The following is a 14,070-nucleotide window of genomic DNA, read 5'->3' as shown; positions in this document are numbered from 1 at the left end:
ATATTTTTGTTCATAGTTTACTAATAATGTTTATGAATTAATAATATTTAAATATTATTAAGACTTGCTTTTAAAAATAAATCAAATCGGTAAAAGATTAAAATCCGGAGAAGTCACAAGTCCAAGACTGCAAGTGCAAGCTGCACTAAACAGATCTAGGCTCAACTTGGCTTTTTCAAAACAAAAGTAGTTAAAACCCATGTGAAACTCTTTTTTTGGAAAAAAAAAAACCATGTATCTTTAAACACAAAAACTAGGCATGGCAATAGTATTTTTCGAACTATACGAAGGCAATGTAAAACTTAGCACAAAATTCTAATTGCCTTGCCTCACTAACCCTTTAAGCTAACTAATTATCTTGCTTATTTCCCTCCCTTTTCCTTTAACTTCATCTTCCCGCAAGAATCGTCCCTGACCATAAAAAGCAAGTTCTTTGATATTAGCACTAAAAACATACACATTTAAAAAATACACATTTTTAGCTTATGTTGAAAATAAATAATTACTTCTCAATTTGTTTCATAAAAACATTAAAAAAAAAGGTGTGACAACTTACTTGACATTGAACTTCTCCTTTTATGTTTCTTTTCCCTCTCCTTGGTATTGTCAGGGATTCTCATTTTCCTTTTCATATTCCTCTTCTTTTTCTTCTTTTCAATAGCATCCCTGCTTAATGAAAACATGAGTTGTGGCAAGATATATATGAATGTTTTCCTTTTTAATAAATTAAAAACAACTTGATAATAGGTTTAGAAAAAAAATTGGGTTTTTCTATTTAGTCATAGCTTTTTACAAATTCTGTCTTTGTTTAACTTTTTCTTACCATTTCTAGAGTTTGTCATCTTTCCTAGGAAAAACAAACCATCATAATCTGCCCAAACAAAATAACATCTACAAAAACTAAATCGGTGTTTGAAAGAAACAATTATATATATATAACTGTTTCTCGCTTGTGCCTTTCTGTTGTTTCTTTTGTTTTAATAATAGTTTACCCGCCTTTCAATATATATATATATATATATATATTTGTAAATTTTTTAAGAAAAACATTTTTTGGCCAATTTCACAGATTTAGTCGGTATATTATTGTTTTTACGTTAATTTGGTCAAAATATTAAGATTTTTCTGAAAATTATTCTAATTTTAACCAATAACCAAAATATTTTGACTTTTTTGAAGATTACCCTTAAATTAAACGTAACATAGTGAAAAGTGAAAGTTTAAAGAGATAATTACTTTTCACTCGTTTCCATTTGATCTGTCATTCAAGGCTCACTTTTCACTTTTGATAGACATATATTAGCCGATAGTTGTTACGAGATAAAGTATAGACGTTAGGTGATAATTAGGTTGAAAAACATAAGAGGTACACCAACTTGAGAGAAATATCTACATAGTGCATCGAACTAAGAAAGTGACAACGATGCATATCAAAATGTGTTATATTTATAAATTATTTGTTAATAAAAAAAAGTCACAATACTTTGATCAAATTATCAAAAAAAAGATACCAAAATGGTTCAAAAAAAATTTCTAAAATTTTAACTGGTATTCTATACTTTTCCATAAATAAAACTTATTTTCAGATTTTTTGATAAATTGTGCTAAGATATTATGAGTCTACCGGAGATTTTTGATTATTTAACTTTTAACCATCATTTATAAGACAATATTTTGATCTGAATTTTTTTTCTTTCTCTAAATCTGTCGAAAAAAAAAAAAAACTAGAAAGACATTTGCCAGTATCACTTGGACCATATGTGTACTTTTTAGGGCTGACAAAATTGTACCACGGAAAACCAACCAATATGTTACCAATCGAACTAATAAACTTGGTAGTCAATCTATTTGGTAGCCAACATGTTTGGTTGGTAGTACCGTACCAACTGATCAATGTTTGTACGGTAATGGTACAAAAATTTGAATACCATGTTAATACTGTACCAACCAATTTATTATATATATATATATATATATATATATATATATATATATATATATATATATAAAATCGTATATTTCAACTATTAATTGTGTTTAGTGTTTACAGTTTTAATAAAATTATATTAGTCATTTGATTGTATTAGTCGATAGTTATTATCACATTAAAGCACAAAATTAAAACGTTACTTTAGTATAATTCTTTTGTAAACAAAAAGAGCTACGTAACTAATTTCTATACTAAACATTAAAATTTCGATCTCTTTATTTTAGTAGAATTCTTTTGTAAACAAAAAGAACTACATAACTAACTTCTATACTAAACATAGAAATCTTGATGTCTTTGCTTATTTTTAAATGTTACAATAGAAAATAAAAGAAGTTGATATATACCATTACCAATTTGTACCAACCAAACATGTTGATAGCCAAATAAATTGGTACCAAGTATACTTGGTACGGTACCGGTAAAAAAAAATTTATACCAATTATAGTTGGTACGGTACACGGTTTAGAGAAAAATGATTTGTTACCGTACCAATTCCACCCCTAGTACTTTCAGTCAAAACCATATATATTGATGGTCAAGAAATCGAACTAAATACCTTTTCTCTTCTAGTAATCTGGCAAACACTGAAAATGATTTCAAAGCACTGGATTTCTCTCCATCTTCATCAGAACTGCGGGGCACCTGCTGCCTAGTTATGTACTTCTTGTGACTACCAAAACTAGAATCTTGATTATCATCCTTTCTGCTCCCATAATTCAAACAAAATTGTAGATTCAAAAAGTACATTTTTGACTCATTATAACTGGTTACCAAGAACTGAAAGGTGAAAAGATGAAAAAACATATCCAATTTCTTTGTTTGAGTAACATTTTAGAAAACGTTTCCCGGCTTTCAAGTTTTTATCACAATGGTTAATACCTGTGATTTCAACTGTGGTTGAATCTTTAATGGGATCTGATAAAAATTGAATGCAAAAGTCACGAGATATAAATACTAAAAGACATGAGACACACACGCAAACACAAATCTTTCCCTTCTTTATCTCCCCTGAACACAAAATACAATTATGTACGCAAGAAACATACCTGTCTTGTTAGAATCAAGTTCATGAGCATCACGACAACCAGCGTTCTCCATGAGTGCTTTCTCTTTCCCTTCATGGCAACTAAAAATTGAGTTGTCAATGACATATTAGTTGATCATCCATGTTTTGGGGGTTTCAAGATTGAATCTAAGGGACTTACAGTGCATGGTGATGGGAAGTGGGAGGAGAAGGAGGAGAAACGATCAAATAACCAGCAAGATAAACACCGCGAGGACCCATGACGGAGAAGATGACAGTGTGGGGCTCCTCGAACTCAAGATCTAGTTGACAACAAGTCATCTCTTTTACAGACAACGAACATATAGCGATTGTAGGTTTATCTCCTATCGAACATCTTACTATGCTCCTCGCCGGTGAATTACGTGTAGCATCTCCGAGTGTAGCCTGTTGAACGGTGAATGAGACTAGCGTATTCAAACCCAAACCCACGAGAGAGAAAAAAAACATATTGGGCATGAGATTCTTACCTGAGTAATGCGAAGTCTCTTCGGAACAGTATCATCATCATCATCATAGTGTAGAGTGTAGGGTTCGTTGGGCTTGAGATAAACCCCTTCTCAATTTTGTAAAGAGAACGACGAGTATAAACGATTAGTGATATTGGTGCATCGAAATTATAAAGATTAAGAGAGGATAAGTTTGAAAATAAGAAGATAACATACCCCAGAACGCCATTTCAGTGGTTGAGTGTGGAACTGGTTCTGGGAATCAATTTGAAAGGAGTGTTTTTTTGGCGGGAAGAGAAAGAAATGTGAAGTCCAACCCTTTCTCACACTGTTTTGTCTCAATGCCCTCGGGAACTCGCAACAAATCAAATCCAAGAAAGGGAAGAAACAGCAAGTGTTGAAAGGCGTACGGATTGATGGGCATAGCGGAAATGTCATAACCCAAATGAATGGGGCGCCCTGCACGTATGATGTTAAATTACCTTTGTTGTTCAAAGTTCAAACCTATTGCCGAGATTAGTGCATATACTTGCTATGTATATATTGTACTGATTAGTACATGTATATCTTTTTCTTACCTATGTATATCATTTCCTTGGTTAGACGCAAGCCAGTCCATTGAGATGCTAAAATAATGCCCCAAAAATAATTGTTTCTATTATTTATTACTTACCATTCATGACACATTTTTTTTAGACAAAACTGCAAAAAAGTTATGGTATGCATGTTTTCCGTTGTTTGGTTCAAACCTCAATTTTTTTGATATCATAGTCTTTTTGACCTGGTTTGTATGTAGGGGGTGTTTGGAGTATCTTTTTGAGAGACAAAAGGACTTTTGGGAAAAGATAGAGAGAAAAGATGTTTGGTAAAAGTTCTTTAAAAGCTCTTTTTGGATTTTTTATAGAAGGAAAACTGACTTTTTGGAACTTTTGCCAAAAGTTTTTTTACCCTCTCAAAAGATACCCCAAACACCCCAGTAGAAATGGTCTCCCGACTTAACTCCCGTTAAATTGTTGTTATTAACTCCATCATGTGTGAAGGTATTTTTGTCTTTTCAACTTTAGAGACCATTTTTACAGATGGAAAAAATCTTATACCCTTTAAATGTTTCCCATTCTTGCTATCTTCTCCAACTTCTCTTTTCTTCCCCTTCTTTTTCTTGAGCTCTTACAAAAACAATGGTGCTTTGTTTTTGGGGAAAGCTTGTTATGGTGGAAACGTCATGGACCCCACTGAATCCCGAAAGGAGATTTTTTGTATGCCCTATGAACGATTCTGTTTATGGGTTTATCGGGTGGCTTGACCAGCCAATGTGTGCTAAGGCTAAAGTCGTCATACCTGGTATGCTAATAAATTTGAACTCAGTGCAAGAACGGTGCAATCAGTTTGTTAGAAGTGTCAACGTGCTAGAGGAACAGTTTAATGGATTGATAACCAGAAACAACATCTTTGTGGCAAATTGAAATGCATTGAAGGATGAATCTTTGAAGATGAAAATCTATCTATTTGGAAGTTGTTGTTATTTTTATTGTTATCTTTGGTATTTGGTATGTATAGGGATTAGGGTTAGACAAATGGGTGGGTGGGAGGGTGTAACGCCTCTGTTTCCGGGCTCGTCATTAATATTGATATAGTAGTCTAGGTTAACCTTTGTAACCCGTTTTGAAATAATAGAAGTGTATTATTTGAGTATTATGTGTTATGTGCTTAATTGTGTGTCTTAATTTAATTAAGAATAAAAATAAGCGTCAAAATGAAATGTTAGATAAAGCCGATATCTATGGATAATATTGTAGTAGTTGAAACGAGGTTTCGAATATATAAAGAATGCCGAAATCCGAGTTATCACGAAGAAGTTATGACCTGTCGAAGTTTCGCGACAGAACCGGCAACGCTGAATAACATAAAAAAGTGAAATTTACGTTAGTGCGATATTTAGCCTTAGTAATCTAAAAGAATGTTTTAGAGTTCCTTAAACCGAGAGCGTGCACGAAAAGAACGCCCAAATCTGACTTCATATGAGGAAGTTATGAATTTTCGAAGTTTCGACTTAGCGGTATGCAGCCCGAATACTCGAAATAGAGATCGAGTGATATTTAGCCAAAAATTTATAAATGAGAATTGAAGATCTCATCGATAGTAGTCCAACGATAAAAAGACAAACGAAAACGGAGTTCAGATGAAGGAGTTATGAATTTCGAACAGAGTTTTCCTGTCCCGACCTACTAAAAATAATGTATAAGTAATATACTTATAATATATTAAAAATCAAGTCAAAATTAGCCAATGGAGTCTAAACAAGAGTTGTAGAGCATAATCGCACCTTCGCGTCGATATAAAGAACGTCGAAAACAGAGTTCGTATGCGAAAGTTATGAATTTCTAAAGTTCGGGGCGCGAAACCCCAAAATTGCCAGATACCACGACGTGGCAAGTCTTCTGACACCTCTGGGAGTCCCCCAGACGCAACTTGCGATGACGCATGCAGTGACGACCAAGCCCACGACGTGGAAAAGGTGCCACGACGTGGCAAGGGCCAATTTTGCCCTATAAATAGATTTGAAGGGCCAGCCATTTAGGGTTGCTATATTCTCTCATCTCTCACGCATATTACCTCGATTTATGTGAAAAGAAGTACCCCCAAATCCCCGGTATCATTCCCGAGTCCCGAAGCAAGTTCCGGAGTCCCAATGATCCCGAAGAGCGTTATTCCCGAGCCGAAGCCCTGCCCTCGAGGAGCCCGGTTTTTGTGAAGATCTTCCAGATCTACCGAAGGATACTACTTCTACAAGTCGTAGTGCTGTCTGATCATCTTCTGATCAAGTGAGTGTGTAGTTACTTTCTTCTAACGCATAACTATGAAGTATTTTATACGCTATACGTGTTATGTTAATATTTTGTTGTTATATGTGTGAATGTATATTCACTTTCTTCTATCTCATAGATATGATTTATTCTCTATGAAATACGTGTTATGTGTATGTGTCTCATCTGTTGATTGGAATATGTATTGAATGAGAATGATATACATGTTTTAAACTATGTATAAAAATATATATTTTATCTATTAATATGTTGGGTAGAACATGGGTAGATAGTTGATGTGTGATAAACAGATGAGAGGCCTCAATGATGTTGTTGTTGATCTAGTTATTCAGTGGAGTATGGATAATGACCACAGACTTTTTCTAGACAGTCCTGTGGAACGCTAGCAGGTTCATAACCTATAGGTGTTGTGAACGATGTGTTCACCGGTGTACTCTATCCCCCTCATGGTTGCCTTTAGGACATCTATTGTTGAGGAAACCCCGTAGCAGTAATGTCCGTCCCGATGAAAATCCTAGATTAGGTCCCTTGAGATAGATGTTGTTTTAGGGACGTAAAGTGAGGATAACGGGAATGGGTAATCGGGTTATTGTTGGTTGGTGAAATTAAATATAATTATTTATTGTGGGTTGAAAACCCTATATGCTCACCACGCTCCCAAGCCTGACCCACTCAGTCTTATTTGCATTACAGGGAGTGGCGCGAGGGCATAAGATAGATGAATCATCAAGTTGTTTTGTTTATGAGCTTGTATATGTATATAACTGTTGTATGGCTTGTAATATGTCGGTTATGCTTTTTGGTCTATATCGAAACATGACATCCTGAATATTGTTATATAATGAAAACGCATCTCTTGATGAAATGCTTTGATAAACTTTATTTTATCATATTTTGTTTTGGGAACAAATTCCGCAACTCTTTTAAATCAAAAGGATTTACTCTGAAATTATTTTAAAAGCATAAATGAAACCAATCTTTTATGGCCGTGATTTTGGGGATGTCACAGAGGGGGTGTTGAGATGAAGGGTATTAGTAAAAAATGGGATTCTTTTGTTGTAAGTTGATTTGATCATGTTTGTAATGAATTATGTTGTTAATGATATATATATATATATATATATATATATATATATATATATATATGGTAGGTATGAAAGTATGATATATATGTAATGAACAGGTTTGTATACCAATATACCATATATGGTATCAAAGTATGACCAAAATGTATAAAAATAAGCACATTAATAGACTAAAAGTACATTACCAAAATATGTATCAGAATTTAACCAAAATGCACATTTCATTAACTACATCAGTAGAACCAAAAAATATTACCAAGTTAAGCATAAATGTGCCATTCCACCATACACAAGCAAATCATGAAACCATACCTAAGAGTCTAAACATAACAACCAAAATACAATCAAAGTGACATTGCACCATACATATAAGTCTAAAACTAACAACCAATTTTTCAACAACATATAATCAAAATCACAGAAAACACTTGCATGAAATCATACCAACTTCATCAAAACTTGCTTCTTGGATTGATTCCCACTTTGCCCTTTACATGTCCTAGATTTGTGTCCCTTATTCTTGTATTTGCTACAAGTAACACTAATATGCTTCCTTGATAGCTTTTTCACTCCATCATTTGTTGGTCTATGGGATCCTTCTTCTTGTGTAGCCTTGACTCCATCACCTTGAATTCCCCTCTGTTTTTTGCTAAACCTTTCACCCTCACTTTGTCTTCTCTTTTTCTTAGGCGTTCCCACCTGAGCGCGATTTGGGGGAGGAATTAGCTTTGTTGGACAATCACTTTTGGGCCACATGGATCTCCCCTTAATTGGCTCCACCTTAAATGAATATGATTTTTTCCATGTCTCTAGCCAGTAGACCTTGTGTACCCATTTGTAAATGTCAAGCTCATCCTCTGAGTCTTTGCTCATTTGATTGAGAGTTGCAATTGCATGTCTGCAAGGAATTCCAATTAATTACCATTTTCTTCAACTATAAGTTTTCTTCCTAACATTCACAACATGCTGATCTTGCAAAGCTCTAGTTACCTAATACTTGTCTCCGATATTCCACCTAGCGGTATATTGTGAAGCAACTGCTTTTCGGGCATCTACGATGTTTTTTTTATGTTGGTGTAAATGGACCTTTAGCCTTTTTAATTTCCTTCATGACATTGCATATCGTCTTCATTAGGTATTCCCTAATGTACTCTAGACATCATCGGTTTGTCCCTTTCTTTCTATATCTTCCCATTAAACACCTCACACATGTTTGAAATCAACACATTAGAAATAGTTCCTCCTGTTGTACATGACAATAACAAATAATTAATACAATTATAAACAATTGTACAATATTATGAGAATATTGAAACATATAGAATTACCTAAAAAATGACTCCTTGCATAATGTGCAGGAGGAATCTGCTTTAACCACTCACATGCCTCCTTATCATACTGGCTAAACTCCCTCATCAAATGCTCAAATTTAGGAATGGTGGGTGCTGATGCACACCTCCGTAAGTGGTCCATATACTCAGTTTGTCCCCACTTCTTTCTCATATTATCATGAATATGTCTGATACAATATCTATGCTCAACATTGGGAAACAATTCACAAATTGCAGTCTGTAAACCCTACATGATCCAAATTAATATTTAGAATTAAAAACATACATTGAAAACAAAAAATATATAAGTATGCATTACCTTTTTTCCGTGACTTATGAAAGTATAATTTAAGTTTTTTCCAAGCTCCAAGTCATCCCTAAGGTGTTCTAAAAACCACTTCCAGCTAGCTGTGTTTTCAGACTCAACAATTGCATAGGCTAAGGGATAAATTCCATTGTTGGAATTCAAACCTACTATTGAAAAAACCTGAAGAAGGAATAGGCCTTTCATGAAGGCACCATCCAAACCTACTAAGTCCCTAAGTCATGCCTTGAAACTTTTTTGAGTGAACCCAAGCAAACATAAATCCTTCAAAATTGCCTAGTAGGGGAAGCAGGGTTAGCCTTAGAACATACATCTATCTTCACTATGGTGTCTGGGTTGGTATGTAACGCCCCAAAATTCAAGACTAAAAAAATTTCTTTTAATAAAAATTACTTAAAGCAAAATCATCAATCTGAAACATAAACAAAGTATTAATTTCCAAAACACATGTTCGTTATCAGAGTAAAACATTCCCAGGCTGTCTAGTCTATGGTGTGTGCCATGCGATCACCCCGAGCTCTTCCCTCTGCTACTGGAAGTACCTGAAACCAAAACTGAAAACCGTAAGCACGAAGCTTAGTGAGTTCCCCAACCTACCACATACCATGCTTATCCACATACTGCACATACTGGGCCACGCCCGCTATCCTGGGCCTCCCCCTGCCTCGGGCCTCGCTCGCTACAACGGCCCCGCCGCTCCAGGCCCCACCTGGCTTCGAGCCCCGCTCGGACACAGATCTGTTTCACTTAGGCCTCGCCTGTCACAGGGCCTCGCCCGCTAACATATAATAGCACATAAACATACCACAACACATAAGCTAAACATATACTAATGGATCCTGTCCTAAGGCCTCGCCTATCCTGGGCCTCGCCCTTGTACTACTATTGATGAGTCATGGAACCCCGTCCACGCTCCTACTGATAGTGAGATACAGGCCTAGCCCACACTTACTTATTCCCTAACTTGGTCCTCGCCCCTGTTCTGCTGCTAATGAGATGTGGAACACCATCCACACTCTGCTATTGGTGAGATATGGGACCTCGCCCGCACTTACCTCCCTACCAGGCACATACATGTATCACACAGACAACAAGTATAAACTATCACATAAACAAATCCTTGGGCACCCGCCCGCTATCATTGGACCTCGTCCTGAATATCATACTAGCATATTGTGCCTAGGGCTAACCCCCGGGTCTTCTACTCATAACTAAATGGGCCGGCATTGTGGTCGTAGACCCATTCACACAAATGGGAAACTCACCTGCACTTTGCTGAACTTGCTGATAACCCCTCTAGCTGCTGCCCGGCAACTCTCTGAACTCCTGCTCCACTAGCTCCCCGAGCTACCAATATCAATGCAATACTTAGTCTAATTGTCCCCCGAAAGTCAACTAAGTCAACTCTGGACAATGACAAAGTCTTGGTCAAAGTTAACCTTCCTGGTCAACCCTACTCGCCGAGTTCATATGCTCAGAGTCCTTCCATTCGCGACTCGACTCGCCGAGTCAGTCCATGACTCGCCAAGTCTACCGATTTCTGAGTCCTGACCTGTCCAACTCACCGAGTCTCCACTCGACTCATTGATTCGAGTCTCAACTCGAAGGGTTTGGGGTTTCGCGTCCTGACTCGCCGAGTCCAAGAACAGACTCGCCGAGTACAAGGCAATCTTCATCCGACTCGACGAGTTGCTCATCCCACTCGTCGAGTTGCTCCTAATCTCCATGCTACTCGCCGAGTCCACTCAAAGGACTCGCCGAGTCCATTCAGATCTTCATATATTGCAGAGGACTTTTGAGTCATGCATGGACTCCAAACTGTAGATCTACCCTTCCCAAGCCTATTCCTCACGTAAAGTTGCAAACTTTACGTGTAGAGAAGGAGATCTAGGCTAAATACACCATAAACTAGGGTTTAAGGCAAGGAGGCTCCATAATCAGCTCAAGGGCAGCTACTTTCTGCTTCACAAGGCCAAAATGTGCTTAGATCCGAAGTAGCAACCTCAGATCTGGCTTCTAACTCAAATGGATAACTAATCATGGCTAAAAAGCCCCAAGACTCACATCTAGAATAGATCTAAATGAAGGAAACGACTTAGTACCTTCAATAACTCAGAAAGGTTCCACAAACTCCAGATCTAAGGCCAATCCTTGAAGCTTCAATGATTCCCCTCTTTCTTTTTCCTTCAAATCGCCCAAAAATGGCTTGGAAGCTTGAATGAGCAACAATGGGGCTTAGGGTTCGGTGTTCTGGGTGAAAGAGGCAGTAAAGGAACCCTAGGGGAGAGAATGATACGTTTAAATAGGCTCCAAGTCCCGGATTTAGGGTTTTCCTCGTTCAGACCAGACTCGCCGAGTCTTCTTGGCCGACTCACCGAGTCGGTCACTTACTCCTTGACCCAGATCCCGCTCAGACTCGCCGAGTTCCTCCTTGGACTCGACGAGTCGTCCCTTAAACTTAGGGCTTCCTTTCCTTTCTTGGCCTTCCTGACTTTGGGTGTTACAACTCTCCCCCACTTAAACTGAAATTCGTCCTCGAAGTTTGCTATGGCCAACCGCCTGCGATCTACTTCCAATACTCTACTAATTGATCGAACACCAGCTGCCTACCTTCGCTGGTCTTCCGCCCAGTCATTCTGACTAACATCAATCCTTGCGGATGATAACCTCAGGTCAACCCTAACCCTGAATATTCTGGAAACACAACTTACTCAACCGACAATCCTTCTGGGACTCACCAAGTACTGCACTGAACCCATAGGGGTTCACCCCTTCTTTCCTTGCGCGATTTCCTTGCCTTCCCAAGGCGATGCTCCATAACCAACTATTTCCTCTGTCACTGTGAAGATCCTATCTTCACCAAATCCACTACTCCTGCTACTTCCAGTACGTGTCATTATTGCCAGTATCCACTGGGCATTTCTTTCTACTATAATTGGTGTCGATCACCCCACGACCAACTATCTGAATTTCACCATAGACTGCTTACCAACACTGCTACTGACTGAAATTTTCTGTTATTCCTTATCTGCCTTCCAGAGAAACTGAGACCACCCTGGTCCCTACCAATCTATCAATATCTGGATTACCGGCTCCCACGGGTCGCTAGTCCTAACACAACTCCTAGTCGCTCCCAGCGACTTCGAAGAGACTTCGGCCACCTATAACTGCTCAATCTATTCTGCCATTCAGGCACTACAATCCTGGGATCCCCGATCCCCTATCCGACACTACGATACCTACCAGGTCTCACCTATGCTACTAAAACTCACGGGCCTCACCCATGGGTCTCACCCGCCTCTATCCTTCTAGTCTCACTTGTCTAACCACTCTTGCATGGGCCTCGCCCACGGGTCTCACCCAACCATACTACTGAGCAACCCTGCTCTCAGATCTCACCTATACTGCTACTCTCATACGGGCCTTGCCCACGGGTCTCACCTAACTATATCCTGGAGCGGCCTCTCCCAAGGTCTCACCTCTCTAGGACTATACAAGCAAACTCCCTATCATTCTCATCCACTATCCATTAATGATCCCTATCTGATCGCTAGGAGATAAGGGCCTCGCCCCACTCCACTAACTAGCTGCTAAGGAATGCTACAACTTACCCGCAGTCTTACAACACCTTCCACCACGGACTGCTAGTGAATGCTACGGCTGGCCCATAGTCTTACAACACCTTCCACCACTGACTGCTAGTGAATGCTACGGCTGCCCCGTAGTCTTACAACACTTTCCACCACTGACTGCTAGTGAATGCTACGACTGCCTCGTAGTCTTACAACACTTTCCACCACTGACTGCTAGTGAATGCTACGGCTGCCCCGTAGTCTTACAACACCTTCCACCACCGACTGCTGCTGAAGAAGGCTGCAGCTCTCCCGCCGCTCTACCATGCTCTACATGCTGCCTCTGCCACTGTCTACTAACACGAAAGCATCCCGTGCTATCTGTCCTCAAGATCTTCATTCCGACTCACTCGAGTCCTACAGGAGATCCTTCAACCCGAATTCTGAACCACGTACTCACCATCACCATTACACGCACGAACTGATGGGGAGTTTCTCAAACTCCCAAACCTGAACTACTCAATCCATCAAACGCTATACTACCTCTTTTCCTTCTCAAAACTCATTCTCGATTTGCGTACTCTTACCCTTGTACACTCAGAGGATTCTCCCCCCACTTCGATCCTGCTTACACCTCGCTGCTCAATGAATAGAAATCCCAATCCTTGATACCATTCCACAATCAATCTGCTGAGGAATCCCAAGCTTACCATAACTAGGGATCTAACCAGTCCATTTCTAAAACTTATACGGCTCCAAACTAGCGAGACATACCAAGTCCCTCCAAGGCATGATACAGTTACTGCACCCTAAGTAACCTTCTTCAATAAAACCCATCCCTTAACTACTATCCAAATATCCAAGGTATGCAGATGGCTTATAACTCGATCATAAGCAAGCCGCACAAAATAAAATACTCATACCAATAATGATGCAGAACCATAACAATATAATCATGCACAAATAAAAGAACAGAAAACGGAAGTCGTATACCTGCAACATCCGGTGCTGCTCGCGTCTCCAGGGTAGTCATCTGAAAAGCCCTGCCTCCTACCACAGGCGCCTCCGCACGGCCCTGACGACCGTCCGTGATCCTCAAAGTTGCAGGGGCGGGTGCCATCACCCGTCCTGCCGAAAACAAACTGGGGCACTGTTCCTTCTTGTGGCCCCGCTAATTGCAGTGAAAACATATCAAGTCCGATCCCTGTGTGGTGGTAACAGTACAATCTCTGCTAAAATGACCAGTCCGACCGCACTTGAAGCAGCCAGACTCACCACCGCTACTACTCCTGCACGCGCCCCCGTGCACCCTGCCACACTTCCCACACCGGCTGCGGTCCTGATAATCCCTCGATCTCGAATCCGATTCCTTGGGCCTTTTGCCCGAGCCTGTGGCTACCTGAACCTCATCCGGCTTCCTCTTCCGGATC

The 14,070-nt window shown here is 39.1% G+C and overlaps 1 protein-coding gene across 1 annotated transcript; it reads right to left on the bottom strand.

Moving 5' to 3' along the window:
* Window positions 1-216: 216 nt before the first annotated feature.
* Window positions 217-3,943, bottom strand: LOC145100604 (peptidyl-prolyl cis-trans isomerase FKBP43-like). The gene is made up of 7 exons (XM_079037808.1): window positions 3,719-3,943; window positions 3,524-3,609; window positions 3,196-3,440; window positions 3,037-3,116; window positions 2,547-2,693; window positions 557-666; window positions 217-411 (listed from the first exon to the last, which is right to left on the bottom strand). The coding sequence occupies exons 1-5, from the start codon at window positions 3,729-3,731 to the stop codon at window positions 2,644-2,646; spliced, it is 474 nt and encodes a 157-aa protein (XP_078893934.1). The 5' UTR covers window positions 3,732-3,943; the 3' UTR covers window positions 217-411; window positions 557-666; window positions 2,547-2,643.
* Between the last annotated feature and the right edge of the window lie 10,127 nt (window positions 3,944-14,070).

Source organism: Lactuca serriola, chromosome 4 (assembly GCF_051521515.1).
Source record: "Lactuca serriola cultivar US96UC23 chromosome 4, Lser_US96UC23_V15, whole genome shotgun sequence".
Classification (NCBI taxonomy): Eukaryota; Viridiplantae; Streptophyta; class Magnoliopsida; order Asterales; family Asteraceae; genus Lactuca; species Lactuca serriola.
The sequence above is the reverse complement of the archived record's forward strand: the minus strand, read 5'-3'. Positions and strand labels throughout refer to the sequence as shown.

Coding starts and splice junctions, on each gene's coding strand:
- LOC145100604 (XM_079037808.1), bottom strand. Junction 3,441..3,523: donor AGAGACTTCGCATTACTCAG/GTAAGAATCTCA, acceptor ACCGTTCAACAG/GCTACACTCGGAGATGCTAC. Junction 2,694..3,036: donor ACTTGATTCTAACAAGACAG/GTATGTTTCTTG, acceptor TTATGGGAGCAG/AAAGGATGATAATCAAGATT.